Below are 17,370 nucleotides of genomic sequence, written 5' to 3' on the forward strand. Positions count from 1 at the left end.
TCTGTTCAGAGTGCATGTCCGCCAACGATTCTCTTTGCAGACACATTAAAAAAAACAAAAAAACCAAAAAAAACCAGTGAAGGCAACAGGCCTGTTGGCAGCCATATTGGCTGAGTGATTTATTACTTTTCTCACATCCACCTGTTGTTTTTCATGGGGCCTAATTAGAAGCCTGCTGTGTGTGTCATATTGTAACGTCAGTCAAACAAGCATGGAGGCAGTTGTGCAAAATTTGCTTACGCCCAAAATAAACAAGGTAAGAAGTATTTGCCGTCTTCAGCCATTTGAGGACAAAGTCCCAAAAGGCTTCAGATATTTTAGCATCTTAGAACTGTTTTCATTTATTTATTTATTTATTAGGTGAGGAATATTAAAGGCTTATCTCGCTTTTTAACGTCCTAAATATATCAAGAAAGATATTTCCCTCTTTTTTTCCCTCTTTTCTGCTACTGTCCTCTCTCTCAAACAACCCATCTTTATCGCTTCGACACATCTCTCTTTCCTCTCCTTCTCTCCTTCTCTCCTTCTCTAGGCCCTGCAGATTGTCACTGTTATTTACCAAATATAGTCTGACAAAGAAGAAGTGGGATTTTTTACTGATTGAAGATCAAAGTAGCAAAGTCTCCTCCTCGAAGCCCGCCCCTTCTATTAGCCGCCCTTAAGAACAGAGGAAAACATCAATTTCTCGCACATCAATGGCGGCTTCATAATCAATTGAAAAAGACACTTGTATGGGGATGCAAATCTTATCTTTGTCTTATTAGAGCTTTTAGAAGATGCATGTCGGGATTTAATGTTATGAAATAAAAGGGGGTCGCTTTTTTTAATCTAAAGATGCAGAGGCGTTAGTAATGGTCGAAATCAAAGCCCAGAGACTGTGGTAATTACTGGAGGAGTTTGGCTATCCTTATTAATATTGATCAAATATTACTGTGATCTGATCTCTGGGCTTATGATGAATTTGGAAGGTGGTTAACGAGCACAAAGAGGAACGTGGCACAGCAACAACGAACAGATGTCCATTTTCTTCTGGTTGGGATTATGACCGTAAATGGTAGAAAGACCAGCAGGAAAAAAAAATCTCATTTTTTTCAAAGTAAAATTATTCTCACTCACATTTTTCTCTTATTCCTGTATTCCTCCATTTTGCCTTAAGTCGCAACAAGGTGATGCACGCTCAGGCTGGTTTGAAAACTGGAAAAAGACAGTTGTGTCAAAGGGAATTCAAGGTTGCTTTTTCATTGACCTGATGATGATGTGCAGAGCTTTCAAATGGCCCTAAATAAGCTGATGTCCTCTAGGCAGACGGGATGCACAAAACACACTGATTCATCCACCAAGAATGTTGCAGATGATCACAGAATGTTAAAAGATCCTCATTTTGAAGTGTAAATAAGGCCGGCTAAAAAGTGTTGCCGGTAAGGGCACAATTTCTACAAAATATATCCCAATTCTAGTAAGCTTTTTTTTCACGTTAAGTCATACTTAAGTGAAAACCAAAGGCATGATTTCATGCCCTGGAATATACATTGTAGATCACAGGGGATTGTGAAAGGTGGAAAATTCATTAATGTTTATTTCATTTAAATTCATATATCGAAATCCTCCAGCTATGAACACATAAACAAAAGAGTGAGGGGGCTTTGGAGCCACCCATGTGGAAAGCATTGATTGCTGCTCGCTTGAAGCCTTCAGGAGTCTATTGGACATAAAACTTGAGGCCAATTGATTTTTCTGCATTAATTTCTCAATTAGGATCTTCGAAGAAGACCACGAGGGCTGCAGCCAAAACACTCCAGTTGAGGCTAAAGCATGAAGCTTTGGGGCCTTATTGTTGTGGATGTGTGTTTGTTTATGTGTGTGTGTGTGTGTGTTGGCACTGTATCTAATGTACCTACCACAGAACTATCTGTGTGATTATGAAGGATTTTGGGATCAATTTTCAGGAAAAATGAATACCTGAGAGGTAATCAATATTTGAACCAACTGTGCCCTCAAACTTCATACACTCACATCCCTCCATCACAGTCAAACATTAAAACAAAAGACCGACAGACCTTTAAGAGCAGCTGTGAGCGTACAGTATGTGTCATGTTGACAACAAAGAGCATTTAAACAAAGAGAGGAATTACACAGCTAAATGTGTACTTTGGTATATTTGGTTGCCCTTGTTTCTTTTTTACCTTCTGTCGTCTGCAAAATAACAACTGTTGAATTATGAGTGGCTCTTAACAATCAGGGATTTTGTTAAACATCCCTGTTTGACTAATGCAGTGAGGTCATGATAAGTTAAAAAGAAAAGAGATGCAGAACGTGAGTGTTTTTCTAAGTGCACTTGTTTTCTTTACAATTGGCTTTAGAGGTTTAGATTTTACTTAAATGTGTTTAAAGCTTAGAACCAGATTAGTTCCTGCTTTAACTCTCAACTCTCAGTCCTGTACTTTGAAGCATAGTACTGTGGAAAAGTCTTGAGCTGCCCCTCATTTCTTTATATTTTACTAAGAAAATGGGAAATACATGCAGGGATTCGCTGAAATGTGTAAATACAGTATATAAAGCAAAAACAGTTTGTACAATTCTAACAAGCTTGAAAATCAATATCGGTACAACCACCTTTATTCTTCAGCACAGCTTGAACTCTCTTAGGCAAACTTTCTTCTAATTTCTTTTCTTCAGTCTTCAGGAATAGTTCTCCAGACTTCTTTAAGGACATTCAAAGCTCTTCTTTGGATGCTGGCTGTCTTTAGTTCTGTTTTCTGTCAATATGATCCCACACTGCTTCAGTAATGTTAAGGTCCGGGCTCTGGGGAGGCCAGTCCATGACTCTTAGTGTTCCACAGTGTGTTTTTCTATGCAGCTATGCTTTTGTGCTTTTACTATGTTTGGGATCACTGTCATGCTGAAAAATGAAGCTGGTGTCAATCAAACACTTTCAGGATGGTATTACATGGTAGATTTTAAGGTCAAAGCAAAAGCATCTGTGTTCACAATTCTATCAGATTTGACAAGATTCCCAACACTTGGCTTTCGACAGTCAGTTTTCTGGCCCTCTCAGGAGATTTCTAATGACCTTGTACATATTGAGAATGATTTGACCTAATCACTCCATAAGACCTATTTCCACTGATTTTCTGTCCACCTCTTGTGTAATTTGGCATAACTCAGCTTTTCCTCCCTTTTTCTCTTCCTTAAGAAAAGCTTTATGACAGCTTTATGGCAATCTCTCTGAAAGTGATCAGGTACAAGGACAGGACTAAAATGAGTGAAAAGCAGCCAATGTCCAAAGAAAGCCTGGAGAACTATGGAGAAAGTCTGGCTCCTTATATGCAAGATATTGTATAAAAAAAAACAAAAAATTAACCAAGGGGTGATTCATGACTTTTGCACAGTACTGTATGTGTAATCTATATTAAGATATTTTATGACAGCGTGGTGGTGCAGTCGTTAGCGCTGCCGCCTCACATTAAGACAGTTTCTTGATTTGAACTTGCTGGACAGCTGGGGGCTCTCTGTGTGGCGCTGGTGGCTGCATGGTTTTTCCTCAGGCGCTCCGGTTTCCTCAGGTGTAACCTGTCTCCGACGGCAGGGATAGGATCCAGCTGCCCTACAACTCTAGCTGGATAAGCAGTTAAAAAATGGATGGATAAATGAGACTTTAATGCAATTTTATGAAAGTTTACTTTACAAAATATACATGACAACAATAATTTCTAGAGACAAACAATATATGGTAATGATCAGTTTATTAAGTCAAAATATTAACATTATAATATGGAAAACCACTAAAAACTTTGCATAATGAGTGCTTTTACTTTAATTGCTCAGATGCTTATACTTAGGGGTGATTTTTAATACAGGATTAAAAAAATAGTTTGACATTATGCTACTTAGTAATGACTTAAATACTTAATGCAGTTGTCTGGCTTATGTCTTTAGGAACAGGCATACATAATATAAGGCTCTAAAGTGTTATTTAGGTGTATAAGATTTAAATTAAAAGAATGATTCTTATAAGTTAGACTCTTACTGAAGTCAAGATGAAGATAAGATCAAATCTTTTATTTGCCATTTGCACACATACACTGGGTCTGGGAACACAGAAACTTGGAGTAAGGTGTTTTATTTAACAGATAAAGATACGAAAAACAACATGTCAAGTAGTTTCAGGTAAGAAGCTGGAGGAATGAGATGTAAAATGTGTGTTCCAGTGTTAAATAGGGCACAAAGGAGTCCAGTGTAATTACATAGAGACTAGTTAAAACGGTAATGGTTTGTACAAGAGCTTCCCACCCTCTACTTATCATTACTCACAGTTTTAAACAGTCTAATAAAGGCTGGATTTTAGCACATGTATTTTACAAAGCAAATGCAACCTCAAGTAAACAAAAGGGGTTTGTATGCACGACAAACAGATTTTGGCTCAGATCTACATGATATTCTTGTGGTTCTCTTGTTTTGTGTGTGTAGATACCGAGAGCAATATGTGACCACCAAGATATGAGCCTTCGCATCAGCTATAACCTGCTCACAACTTAACCTTGGATGATGTTTAGCTTTCTTTTGACTTGTATTGCACAAAGAACGCAGACTTATGTCTCATTAAGCGGCTCATCTTCCACTCTGTTAATGAAAACATAGCCAAATGAACACGCCGCGGCTCTGATTTATACCGAGAGGCGACTCATTTCACACAAGGTCACGTCTCCATTGTGTCGCTCGTTAATAACTGTGCACGTTAAAGATGCAATTGGTTCTCTGTACTCAAGCTTTTTCCAAGAATTTATAGCATTGAAAGAAAACCCGTCGCTTCTTCATAACTCGGCAAATGAGCAGTAATGTCAAGTTCAAATGGGCGCTCTTTATGTTTGAAATAACATCTCAAATTCCTCTCTGTGGTTTGGTTTACCGCAAAGACGTTTCGATAATGTGCTACCAAAACTTTGTCTTCAATGAGCATAAATCCCTTGGATATCTTAAAAATAGCATGCACACACAAGACAACAAAAGTTTGCTGAAAACTCGCACGCAGTCACACAAAGGCACCTGTTTCCATCATTTACATAACCCCCAAAAAGGTCAACTTGCCCTTACTGTGATTTTAATTAACGTCCCATTGTCAGGAACATGAAGAAGGCACAGTTCCCTCTTTTTCCTCCTCTCACAATAAGGCCCTCTGCTTCCTGTTTGAGGAAGCACCTTCTATGAGACGCTCCCTCTCTTAACCAAGAATCAGAAAGAGTTTCTCCTCATTAAAAGCGCAGAGATGTCAACGGTCCTGCTTACAATACCATTAAAGAAGAGGGAGTCCTGGTTTTCTTCAGAGGGATAAAGCAGGGCTCAGCAGGAAGATACTTTCTCCACATTTGTCCTCTTTTACTTTTTCTTTAGTGGTGAAAAACATGAAGGTCATAGGTTAAATTTGTTGGCTGACTTTTGCTTTAGTAGCTCGCCAGCTGACAAGGTGAACACCTCAAATTCATCAGGATTTTGCCGCCTGAGTGCTTATGTGCATCGTTGCAGGGAGGGCCGTGCTTTTAAGAAGAATGCCAGTGGGCTTTACCCATCTGTGATTCCTTTATGCAGACTGTCAGTGATTTCTGTGTGATAAAGGCTACTACATGTTTGCTTTGCATTACATAAAAACTGAATTCACAGAAGATCCATTAGGAAACCCATGAATGACATGAGTCACCTGAATCAGCCTATAAACATCTTCTTCGGCTACCTAAAGCCAGTCTGAAAATATTACTAAACCACCAACCAATTGGCTCAAACACCACTGACCTTTAAGTAACATTTACCAGCCAGCAGCGGCTTGGCTTGCTTCTCCCTGCAAGATGCTGCTCTGATGGACAGGTGAACTGTGTGTGTGTGTGTGTGTGTGTGCGTGTGTGCAACACAGTACATAAGTTAGCTCGTCTCCCAGGTGGATTCCATGTTTAGAGAGTTCAGGCCCTGCCTTGGACCTTGATTAATGGCTATCTCGTCCATTTCTGAAAATCGCTCGGCTGTTTGTTTTGGAGGGGACAGGAGACAGCTCACGTAGCTGGCCTAATATGGTTCCCACGATGCTGGCTGCGCGGATGAGTTCTGGAGACGCTCAGCTCCTGCTTGAGTCCGGTTCCTCCAGTAATATGAAAAGCAGTGTGCCTACATTCATCACACGTGTCCAGTCTGTTTGCAAGCTAACTCCTCGTCCAATTTCTTTTTTCCTGGCAAAAATAAAAATGAAACTTTGCATCTTGAGGTTTGACCTGTTCTGATAATTGATTCACAAACTTTTAACCTAATGAGACGCTCGCCGAGCTGTGTCTTTTATTACTCTCGTGGGGGTAATGTTGATTTGGATGAGTGCAGAGTCACAGGCAAATTCATTATGCTATTATTCTTATTCTGTGCTGTCATCACTGAGATTTGTAATGTGGGTTATAAACACAGACAGAAATTGAATGCATTAAAAAAAAAACATTGTGCTTTTTATACTAATATGCTCCTGCAAAACAAGTCCCTGAGACATCAGTGACCTTCAGTGAGCAGACACACTGGATTTCTTCTTTCTACATTGATAACAGGTCCTCTCTGTGAAAAAGACATAACCCTCAGCCCTTAAAGCTTTGGTCAATATAACTCTCTGAGCATTTTCCTTCTTAAATTAATTTCTGAAGGATTTATGAATGGAATTCCTGTATACAAAGCTTTTCTTTTTTTTCAAATAAATTGTCCTATTGTGTCAAATGATTAGAGTGCTGAGGGGCAAGGGAGCAGAGAAACTCCTTTTGTACATTTACAATAAAAATAAAAAAATATATAAATGTATATATCGACTGTATATACATTGTGCACATGAAATGACTTCATTTTCAAGAAAGCAGCTCTTTCCTCATCATTTTCCATGTTTTGATGTATAGAATATAACCCCCCCAATCCATCCAGTGAGTAATTAAAAGACACAGAAATGCTTAGACAACAGCGATGCACTCAATCTGGCGAGCACAATGAGAGGAAGAGTGTTCAAGAAAGCGGGCTCAACCATTTGCAGACAAATGCAAGCGCAAACTAGATATTTGTTGTGTGATTTGGCTTTTAGCCTAAAATAATATACAGCATTAGACATGGTTTTCATAATCAGGTAAAACAGACATCTATTTCTCCATCCTGTCCATTTTTTAAAAAGAAAAAAAAACCCCCAATGAGGACTATTAGTATAGATGTAATTACGGCTAACTGCAGTATTATCCCGGTGATAGAATTCATGTGAGCCAAATGCCAAAAAAAATGCTCAGCAGCATCTTTCTCAACAATAGAGGAAATTTGCAAATGCACATGAAGTTAAATGTTAAGTCTGGCTTATTAACAAGTAAACAAACCTCGTTGCAGGAATAAATAAGTTACCGTAAAACAGCCCGCTTTTTTGTGCAGGAAAAAAAGGAAGAAAATGTCCAGCGGTAATATGTTAATCAGCAACGAGAGACCTTTTAGTGGCAACGCAGATGCATGACGGGAAATTAACCGTTTGACAACGCAGAGCATGTTCGCTGCATGTTGCTCGAAAGCAGGCGACTATTTGCTGTGATGTCTGAGGATTCGAGGACTCTGAATCTTTTTAACCCTCCTCCTGTTGTGTTTTTAAGACTGGGAGCAGCTGTAGACAAACTTTATTTAGCCGCGTACCTGTGAACACAAAACCTATGGGATATTTTTGTCTGTGCAGGCTGTACATAAACCAGTACAGCCTAAACACATGTCACTTTTTACTTGTGCAGCTTCTATTTGCTTTAAACAAACATGAAGCATATGTGCAGGGTGGTGGTGGGGATTGAGAAGAATTATGAGATTATAGTAAATAGTAACTCCTCTTCATGAAAGCTCTTTTCACCAAAGACTGTTTTGACTGGGTAGGCCATTTAATTATTCAAGCCACTATTTGAAAGCAAAGGCAAAATGTGGACTACTATGTAAAAAGCTTCTTGTGCATGTGTTGCAAATATTGCTGCATGCATGTATATTTCAAAGCAATGTCGTGTTTTGTTCCTGTAAAGCAAAAGCAAAATGATCAAAGCATGCATTATATACTTTTAATTTGACATTTAATTATATTAATTGTGTTGGAGGGAACATTAGTGTGATTAAATCTGGGCCAAGTTTCATTTCCAAAAGTGCCAGTTCAAAAAAAAAGACAGAAAAAAGGTCAGAGTGCGATCATGTGATCAGGCACAGGTGATGCTTCTGACTTCCTCCACGCGCTCAGCCAAAGGAGGACGAGGCAGTCTGCATCTGTACTGAACGACAACCACAAAGATGCAGAGGTGAACATGGGGGAAAACAAAGCCGGTAATAAAATAAATAACAGCGACAGACACTGAGCGTGCTCCCGCTCCATCATTCAAAGCAGCGGCGGCAGCAGCATAGCCTATCATTATGATATTAAAGGGTCCTGTAGATTAGAATCACCAGGGCGGCATCAGAGGCAGGTGTCCCACGGCATGCATGATAACATGCTGCCAGCCCCCAGTAAACTCTCAGGTACCTGCTGAGGCAATCCGGGGAGAGGCCAGCTTGGATCTCCTCTGCTTTGGTCTGGTCTGTGTGGGCTCGGGTTTGGAGGGCCCCGAGCGGCAGGGTGCCTCTTCTTCTTCCACCGGCTGCCTAAACACAGACACGCTGGATGAGAACCAGAGACGGCAATGCCTTCCCCTTTTCCTCCTCGCCCCCTAACACTGCTGGCTGGGCTGCAGCCAGCTAACACAATCACAGCTTTCACCGCATCCAGATAAGGCACATCAGTGATCACCGAGCGGAATCGTCTGCTTTCATGGTGCTGCCTGGTCTAGGTGAGTCAGGCAGGCAGATTCACAGCACAGTGGTGCTACGCTGTGCACATAATTCCCCATCAGTTCTGTTTGACAACACTGCTGAGAGCAGATACAGAGGAATTAGCGTCATAATATTTGTTTTTATGCGTCTAAGAGCGTGATGACATGAAACAATATTTTTTTTAATCAGCAATTCTGTGGCTTGTTTTTTTTTTTTGATCTCACACTGCTTTATTTTTGCCTGAAAGGAGCCATGTTGCAACAGAGTGTAAGTGTCACCTGGATGTATGATGCAGCTCTGTTTCTTGCAGCTATATTTAAATTTTTTTTGTGCGTGTGTGTGTTTGTGTGATTACTCCATCAAATATTGGCTGTAAGAGAAAATGCATTTCCTGCCTGATGAGGTTCACCTCTCCCCTCCTACTCATTTACCAATATGCATATATATATATATATATGTATATATATATATATGTGTGTGTGTATATGTATATATAGATAGATAGATAGATAGATATAATTTCTTTTGTTATTTAACGCATACCCTTAATGAATCCATTTTATTTTGAGAAAACAGGTAAACATTTTTCTCTTTTTTTAAAAAACATTTTTTATTATAATTTTATGCAATGGCTTTTAGATGATAAAATCTATAAAATCTATATAAAAATATATATATATAGTCAAATTATAAGCAGTTCTCTCAACTCCTAATATATGCATATGTATAGTCTGCAGTATTATGTAGCTGTCTGTGGCTGATTTTCTGCTAAATAAGACACAGAATTGGAGCATCTAAATCTGCATCAGTTGTTTGTGTCCAGCCTGGGTGCTAAAAGAGAAGAGAGAGAGAAAAATAAATAAATAAATATATGTAGTCAGTCTGTGCTGCCAGTGAGGAATTCAGGTTAGTCCCAAAGGACATCACACCTGTCAAGAAAGCAGGATGCAATAACACCCTCCATCCCAAAAAATAGATCTGAGGAAACATTATCTAATATGATGAAAAATAGATCTAAGGACCTGACAAAGCAGATAAAATAGGAAAACAAGGTCGGAGTAATAGCTTTTATTCTGCCTTGATGGGCCTCTAGTAGTTAGTATGCAAACTAAGGACAGATCCAAAAGTAGGTTAGAGAATCTGAATGTGAAAGGATAGGATTGGGGGGGGCTAAAAAAAATAAAACTTTAATTTCAGCTGTAATCTTAACTTTATTTGGCCCTAATGTGGCAGACTGGTCGGGAACAGAGGAGTCAAACTGGTTGCAAACAGCCTGAGGAAGTACCCTCTTTTTTCATTTTTTTTTTTTCATTTTTTCCTTCCTCCCCCCTCTGGGAGACCGCCCATATGTGCGTTTAATCCACATTTGCAAGCAACTCCTATCTTCCTCCTATTTTACCATCACTGTCCTGCTCCCAAACTGCCTTTTTCCTCCTCACATGCTTTTTTCACCGCAGTCGTCCGCCGGCTTCCTCCAGCCTCCATCTCTCACTCTCTCTCTCTCCCCCTCCCTCCCTCTCTCTCTCCTTTTTTTCCTCCTATTTATGAAAACGTCACTTCAAGTCCCTCCCTGTTTGAATCTCATTAGTTTCTTGTGTGTTTCTCCCTGTCAATAATCCTGAATCCAGACTCTCTCTATTTCCATCCCTCTCTATCTGTCAATCAGCGCCGCCTTTGAACTGAAAACCACTCCGACCAACTTCAACTCACTCAATCCGAGCGGCTCGGCTCCTTCTCCGGCTTCCTTTTTCTGCCAAGATTCCCTTCTTTTTTAGTTTTGTACCAACCGCCAGAGCTTTGGAAAACGCCAATACAGACCCCAAACTTAAACTCGGACTTTTCTAGATCACCGAGATCAAGGGTTTTTTTAAAAACCTTTTTTTTTTGGTTTTTTTGTGCCCCCTTGTCTCTTAAAAAAAAAAGAAAAGAGAAAAGATTTTTGCTCGGGAAAAATGCCGCAGCTCAACGGCGGTGGAGGGGACGATCTGGGCGCAAACGATGAAATGATTTCCTTCAAAGACGAAGGGGAGCAGGAAGAGAAAATTTCGGAGAACTCCTCGGCAGAAAGGGATTTAGCAGATGTCAAATCTTCTCTTGTAAACGAGTCGGAAACAAATCAGAACAGCTCGTCGGATTCAGAGGTGAGTTCAGTCTGTTTCTTCGCATGTTAGAGAAAAAAAATCGGGGATCGATCGTTCCCCCGGCGCTGTTTTTAAGTTTAGGGGCCTACATTTACTAACACTGTAACAGCGGGTGGACTTGGAAAGAAAGTTAACTATCGCCCTTCACCGTCCGCTGTGCTAACTTTAACGCAATCCTTGTGTTTCATTGCATTTCAAGGCGGAAAGACGGCCTGCGCCTAGATCTGAAACTTTCAGAGACAAAACAAGGGAAAGTTTAGAGGAGGGTGAGTTTCTGCTTTATTGTTCACTCTTGTTTTTTATTTTATTTCTACCTACAACATGACATTATATGTGCCTGTGCCTCCGCCTTTTATTACTCAATTGCAATTTTTTTTGCAAAAAAAAAAAAAGTTCTCAAGGCCACTTTATAAAAAAAGTTTTCTTCTTTCCCACAACCCCCTCTTCCCCCCCTCGCCATGTTAGCTGCGAAAAGGCAAGATGGAGGGCTGTTCAAGAGCCCACCGTACCCGGGCTATCCATTTATAATGATCCCCGATCTCACAAGCCCCTACCTTCCCAATGGATCACTTTCTCCAACAGCACGCACAGTAAGTTCATTTATTTACAGCTTGTATGTGCACACACACACACACACACACTCGTCACACACACACACACTGACTCCCCGGGTTAGGCACCGAGGCAAAGGCAGACGCGGAGTGTTGTCACCCTGAAGTGCAGCCGATAAAAATGCAGAGCCAAGTTTTGCAAACTCCCCGTGAAGTGTACAGTACAATGGCATGCGTGCATGCGTGCCCGCACGCGGCTCCCAGCCCGTTTGCCCTGGTCAGAAGCTAGCATGCTAACAGTGCTAAAGAGCTGCAAGTGGGTTAAAATAAAAGGAGAAAAGGAAAAACAGAAATAAGTAGGTTATTGATATATGTCAGCTTCACGTGCACGGCATTTTTACTAATATTTTTAGCAACTTTTAAATCAAATGCACAAGCCCCTGTGAAAATTGTATTCTCCTTGTTATAATTTAATAATGATTATGACATTATTATTGTTGTTATTATCATTATTACTACTAAGGGTCTGCGTATTCTCCAGGCTTACAAGTGCATGTTTTTAATCTCCTGAATAATGCAGTTGGTTTGTGTTTGCACGGCCTCATCAAAAATGCCCTTTTTTCTAAATGCAACACCATGCATGAGCATTCAGGCCTTTTTATAGCGGCTTTCCTGACACACTGTAAGCAGGGGAAAGCAGTGTAAAACCACACAAATAAAATCAATATGCAAATTGGGTTGTTTTTTTACAGAGTGATTTGCATGTGTCAAAACCTGTAAAGACACTATGTAAAAGATGCATGATAGCTTTTTTCCCCCTGAAACATTAAGCAGTGCATTTTTTTCTTTTTAATATAATTTTTTACTCTTTCTAATTATTCTTTCAAATGTGTGTGTATATATACATATACAGACATATATATATATTTCTATATGTTTGTATGTATGGTGTGATTTACTGATAGGAATTGTGCGAGGCTGTGCTGTTTTGCATGTGCACCGCCTTTGCTCCCAGCGAGGAATCCATGGCAAACATGTGCCATGCAGTAAACCCATATTTATAAATAAATTCATGTTATTTATTTAAACACAATCAGCCATGCTGTAATTATGCCCACTTACTCATTTGCTCAGCACCTCGCCGGTCCCACTGGGCGATGGCAATCCTTAAGCAGCATAATTTTCTCAACCATGGGTGTTTTGTTTTTTTTTCCTTTTTCTTTGCCCCCCTATTTTAAACGGTTGCAATTACAAGTCTGCGCTTTAGGACCTGTCATCTCATTTTACAAGGTTAAGGCAAAGACCAGGCATTAGGAAATGTGACCCTCCAACACCCCCCCGCCGCCACCACCACCACCTCAGCTCTGCCTAACGAAACTGATATTTGTTACCTCTTTTTTTGTGTGTTCTCCGCACACCTTGGAAATCAACGCACATCTGACACATAATGCCTTCTTTTGTGTTTGACACAAATTCTGCTTTTGAGTTCAACATGATCACCCATGGTTTCACATGAAATATTTCTTTTGCTGCTTACACAGGTTCTCTCTTTGCGTGCGTGCTTCTTTTGCACATAGGAGAACATTTTGCCATTCATTCTCTCTTAGTCAGCCAGCCTTGTTAATGCTGCTGGCTGGTATGTGGAATTAGTCACTCATTATTCTCATCAGCACTGACACAAACACACATTCACAACAACACGCATGATTTGAAGTGAAGCACTTCCTTGTTTCGATGGCAGAGTTTTGTAGTTTGCTGTCACACACTACTGTGTGTGGAGCGCTCGTTTCCTTGTGCTTATGCAGCAGTTAGAAAAGCAGTAAATTGTGTGGTATGGCTGGAGGATGCTGCGGCGAGACGGTATTGACCTTTGCCCTCTTAATGATGCCCTTGAAATACTATTCTCGGACATAGTTGAGGAAAGGAAAGATTTTTAATTTTTTTTTTTTAAATATATGTTCCCAGATTTATTTATTTATTTTTTTATCTGTTGTTTTCCTCTCTGCGCCGTTTTCCCTTATTTAAGGAAAAGTCATTACAAAATCTAAAAGAAGGAGGTGCTCGTTTGCAGATGATTAGGAAACCTTTATTACAGCTTAACCTACTGATGCACCTGGACGTGGTTTTTGACTTATGGTGGTCTTCCTACTGTACTGCCTCGGCCCCCTCTTGTCTGCAGCGCGCTGTGTGTCCAGCCATTAGCGCTTTGAAGTCAGCGGTCGCTGTAATATAAATCTATTAGACTTAAAGCTGGCATAAATAATTCACCTGGACATTGATTAGCTGTCTTGCTCCCTAACATGTCATGTAAGGCGCTGAATATGACTGCTAGTATCATTAGAATGAGACTTTCTCCTTCATGGCATGAAAGGCTTTGATTCTCGCTGCTTTTACCTTCGCCTTTTCTTTTTCTCCACTCGGTTTTCGTGATGCCGTGATGCTGGTTTTTCCTTTTGCCTTTTTAAAAATTATTTAAATTAATACAATTGATTGGAAGTCTTAGAGGCCAAATTCTGATGGGTTTAAATGTTTCCCATCAGCTGGCGGTGATTCTGATCTCCCTGGACGTCTTAACTTGCTTCACTTATTTAGTGTTTGCATGACTTAAGGAGGGGAAAAAAAAGATTTCTTGCATGTGGCTATTACGATAGTTTGTCTGACCTCTGGGAGTCATAACCAGTGAAAATTTGTTTTTCCTACCACCTAAGCCCAAGGAGGCTCACAATTTAGTATCATTTAGCAATTTGACATGACGCTGTGCCCGGGCTTTAAAAGCCTTCCTGCCCTCGTCTCCTCCTCTCCTTTCCCTGCCGTCTCCCTCCTCCCTAAACCTCACACAAAGGCCTACTGGATCACTCGGTGCAGGTTGAATTGCAGAAGTGGCCTGGCTAGTTCACCCTGGGTTTTCTATCTCCTTTCCCCCTGTTCCCTTTGCTCTCTTCCTTTCTTCCTCCCTACCTTTTGTTTCCTGCCAATGCTAACACTAGGCTTTTTAAAAAAAGGCAGCGGGTTAACTCCCGGTGCTGTGGGCTAACATCTACACCTCAACAGGTCTGTGGATGCAGAGGCTGAGGGAGGGAGAATGGGATCTGGGCGGCCAGCTCCCCTGCATCGGGGCTGCTGGGCCGTAAATCCACTGGCTTTATTTACTGCCTCGCGGACTTATGAATGTTAAGATATTTGACGCCACCCCTGGCCCCATAATTCTCCAGGCCTGGAGACTTTTGGCGGAGGTTTTGAGTTTCGACGTATAATTACGAGCAGTTTAAAAAAGAACGAGAAAGTGCACGGGGTGGGGAGCAAAACGGGGGATGAAGACACAACACTGTGCATCCAATACTGTGTTTAGAGTGGGAAGGGAGGAAAATAAGAAAGACGCTCCGAGAACCCGTGATGATTCTACTACAGGGCGGTGAAAAGGCTTTGTGTGGTTGAAACAATAGTTTTCTCCCCTTTTTTTCCTCTTTTGTTTCATTCGTCTAGTCACGGCAGGACTGCTCATGTTGCCGCACATTCCCTATTTTTTAATAAAAAAAACATAAATCCACTTTGATACGGGGGCCGGCTCGGTCTTTTGTCTTTTTTTTATTTTATTTTTAGGAGGAAATAATGGAGGATTTTCTGTTGAGATTATTATAATCAACACGCATAAGTGCACACCACCTCCTTTGTGCTCACGTGCACACATTGCTGTGGCCTGTTATCTGTTATAAATGACACAGACAGTATCTTTCCTAAACATGGCAGCGGCATAAGCATAACAATGGTATATCATATGGATTATGTGTGTTCGGCTGTTGTAAAATGGATTTTATTTTTTTTTGGCCGTGACAAGGGGGAAGATAGTTTAATGCGGATTTAAGGGATAGGGCCCACACCTTATCAAATTGGCTTTACATGTTAATAGGGCCTAATTGGTGTCCGCGGGGGGTTTGGTGGCACGACGTGGCCGCATTTTGTGCCTCAAGCTGCAAAATGCACTCCGAATTTAGTTGGAAGGTTGCGCTCCTTTTGTCTTGCAAATCACTTTTGTTTACAAAGTATGGCGGAAGCGGCTCCCGCTCTCTCCCTCACTCACTCTCCCCCATCTCTCTCTTCCTCTTCTGCATCTACTCCCTCTTTTCCTCTCACTCTCTCTCCGCTGCTTCTCTCATCCTAGGCAAGGAGAGGGGGAAAAGAAAAAAAGGTCCTTATTTTTCTTCGACTCAATAAACACTCATAAAAAAAAAAGTACAATCTGCTTTGGATTTGAGGAGTTAAGTTAGAGAAAAGGGGGAGGCGGGGGGTGGCTGGGAAGCAAAGTTTGGCACCATTAAACTAAAATTGGGGTCTGCTAGACATTAGCGGTGCACAGCACATTCTCAGAGCTTAATTAGTCCGAACTGTAATTGTTCATGGTCTGCCAATAGGAGTAATGCTCAGAAAAAGTGAGTTGCACTAAATCGGCCCGGGGTTTTTAAAACAATAAATCACTCGCATATTTGTGCCGTGATTCAAATGGAGGCTCGACCTCTCCCATCTCGACATGTGGTAAATTGTAAAGTCAATGAATCGCAGATGTAGGGGTGGGGTGGGGGGAATTGGTGGTGGTGCTGGTGCTGAGGACTCAGAAAGAGAGCGAGAGAGAGGGAGTACAGTAAGGTTTTGTTAGTGCCTTGTGAATGAATGGAAAAGATTTGTGCAGTAAATATTTACCTTTTCATATATATGATATAGAAAAAAATTCTCCCTGCTAGCGGGGCTTAATTGTCTAATGCTGATGATGTTGGCAGGCTGAGCCGTGTGAGAGCTTACGCGCTCGTCGATCTGTCACTCCGCTTGAAACACCACAGAGGCAGGAGGGAAAAAAAATCAGTCAGTTTGTGGGGTGTGTTTCTAATCAGATTTTAAACTAGTGCGAAGGGAGTAGTGGTTCCCTGGTGGCAGTGTGAGCTGGGTTTGGGTGTAGCAGCTGCAGTAAAGTCTGGTTTGGAGCTGAACCTTTTTTTTTTTTTTAAATTAAATCATCGACTTTATTGCTTTTAATGTAATAACAGCTAATCTGAGGCCTAATTTTGCCTTCGATGTGACATATTATGCTTGTTAATCATTACGTCTCGGTTCAATCTGGATATATATGTGTATTATTTTTGCTTTTTATTCTTAAAAGTGAATTAATCCATTTATCCTTCCTAGTTTCCGTCAGTGAGCCACCAACACGCTGCTTTTCTGTGTCTGAGCAAAGAAAAAAAAGGGCATTAGTTAAGCAGCTGTGCACTGGGGTCCCTCTTACCCCAGCCCCCTGGTGTAACCCCCTTCCTCTCCCAGTTTACCCCCACCCATCCAGCCCCACCTCTTTCTCCAGTGCATTTCTATAGAGCTGAACACAAAGATACTACTGTACATCTGGAATGAAACTTGTGTCATCTGTTTAAATATAGGCTAGCTCCACTCTTGGCCCACAGGGCTTGGGGCTCCCTCAAACATGGAAATTAAATTATTGTGTGTGTGTCCATGTAGCCACACTTAAAATCTCTTATCTGTGTATGTTACCTTATTTTAGCTCAATGTACCTCGGTGAACAGCTCATCTTGCACATCCACAGCATTGTGGGCAAGTTCATGCTTAATATCAAAAGCAGTGTGGAGATATATGCTTGGGAAGCCAATATTTTCCCATTTTACTTCTTCCTCTTACAAAAATATTTGGACTGTTGGAATATGTTAACAACAGTATACGCCAAGTTCCTTTAAAAAAAAAAAAAAAGCAAAGAAAAAACAAAAAAACTTTACTGTCTCTTTATGAATTTTAAATTACTGAAGAGCAGCAGGGTACAAATGCAGGTGTTCCTAGGATGGAATGAACTTGTGAACTTATATGGAAGT

The 17,370-nt window shown here is 40.8% G+C and overlaps 1 protein-coding gene and 1 long non-coding RNA gene across 26 annotated transcripts in view; one reads left to right on the forward strand and one right to left on the reverse strand.

Annotated features, from left to right (window-relative positions):
- Positions 1-17,370, forward strand: part of tcf7l2 (transcription factor 7 like 2) — a 106,096-nt gene that overhangs the window by 7,880 nt on the left and 80,846 nt on the right. For 5 of the 25 annotated variants that reach the window (XM_013269467.3, XM_019362549.2, XM_013269472.3 and 2 more), the window contains exons 1-3: positions 10,431-10,955; positions 11,155-11,221; positions 11,421-11,545. In XM_013269467.3, the coding sequence (XP_013124921.1) occupies positions 10,767-10,955; positions 11,155-11,221; positions 11,421-11,545 (381 nt within the window). In that variant the 5' untranslated portion in view covers positions 10,431-10,766. Of the gene's footprint in view, positions 1-10,425; positions 10,956-11,154; positions 11,222-11,420; positions 11,546-17,370 lie in introns of those variants that run through there. The other 20 variants (XM_013269480.3, XM_013269482.3, XM_013269485.3 and 17 more) reach the window with 9 other exon arrangements.
- On the reverse strand, positions 7,249-10,320 carry LOC112847648 (uncharacterized). Its single transcript, XR_003221302.1, has 3 exons — positions 10,214-10,320; positions 8,528-8,646; positions 7,249-8,279 (listed from the first exon to the last, which is right to left on the reverse strand). It is a non-coding gene; the product is annotated as an uncharacterized LOC112847648 (long non-coding RNA).

The sequence above is a fragment of the Oreochromis niloticus genome, linkage group LG8 (genome assembly GCF_001858045.2).
Source record: "Oreochromis niloticus isolate F11D_XX linkage group LG8, O_niloticus_UMD_NMBU, whole genome shotgun sequence".
Taxonomy (NCBI): domain Eukaryota; kingdom Metazoa; phylum Chordata; class Actinopteri; order Cichliformes; family Cichlidae; genus Oreochromis; species Oreochromis niloticus.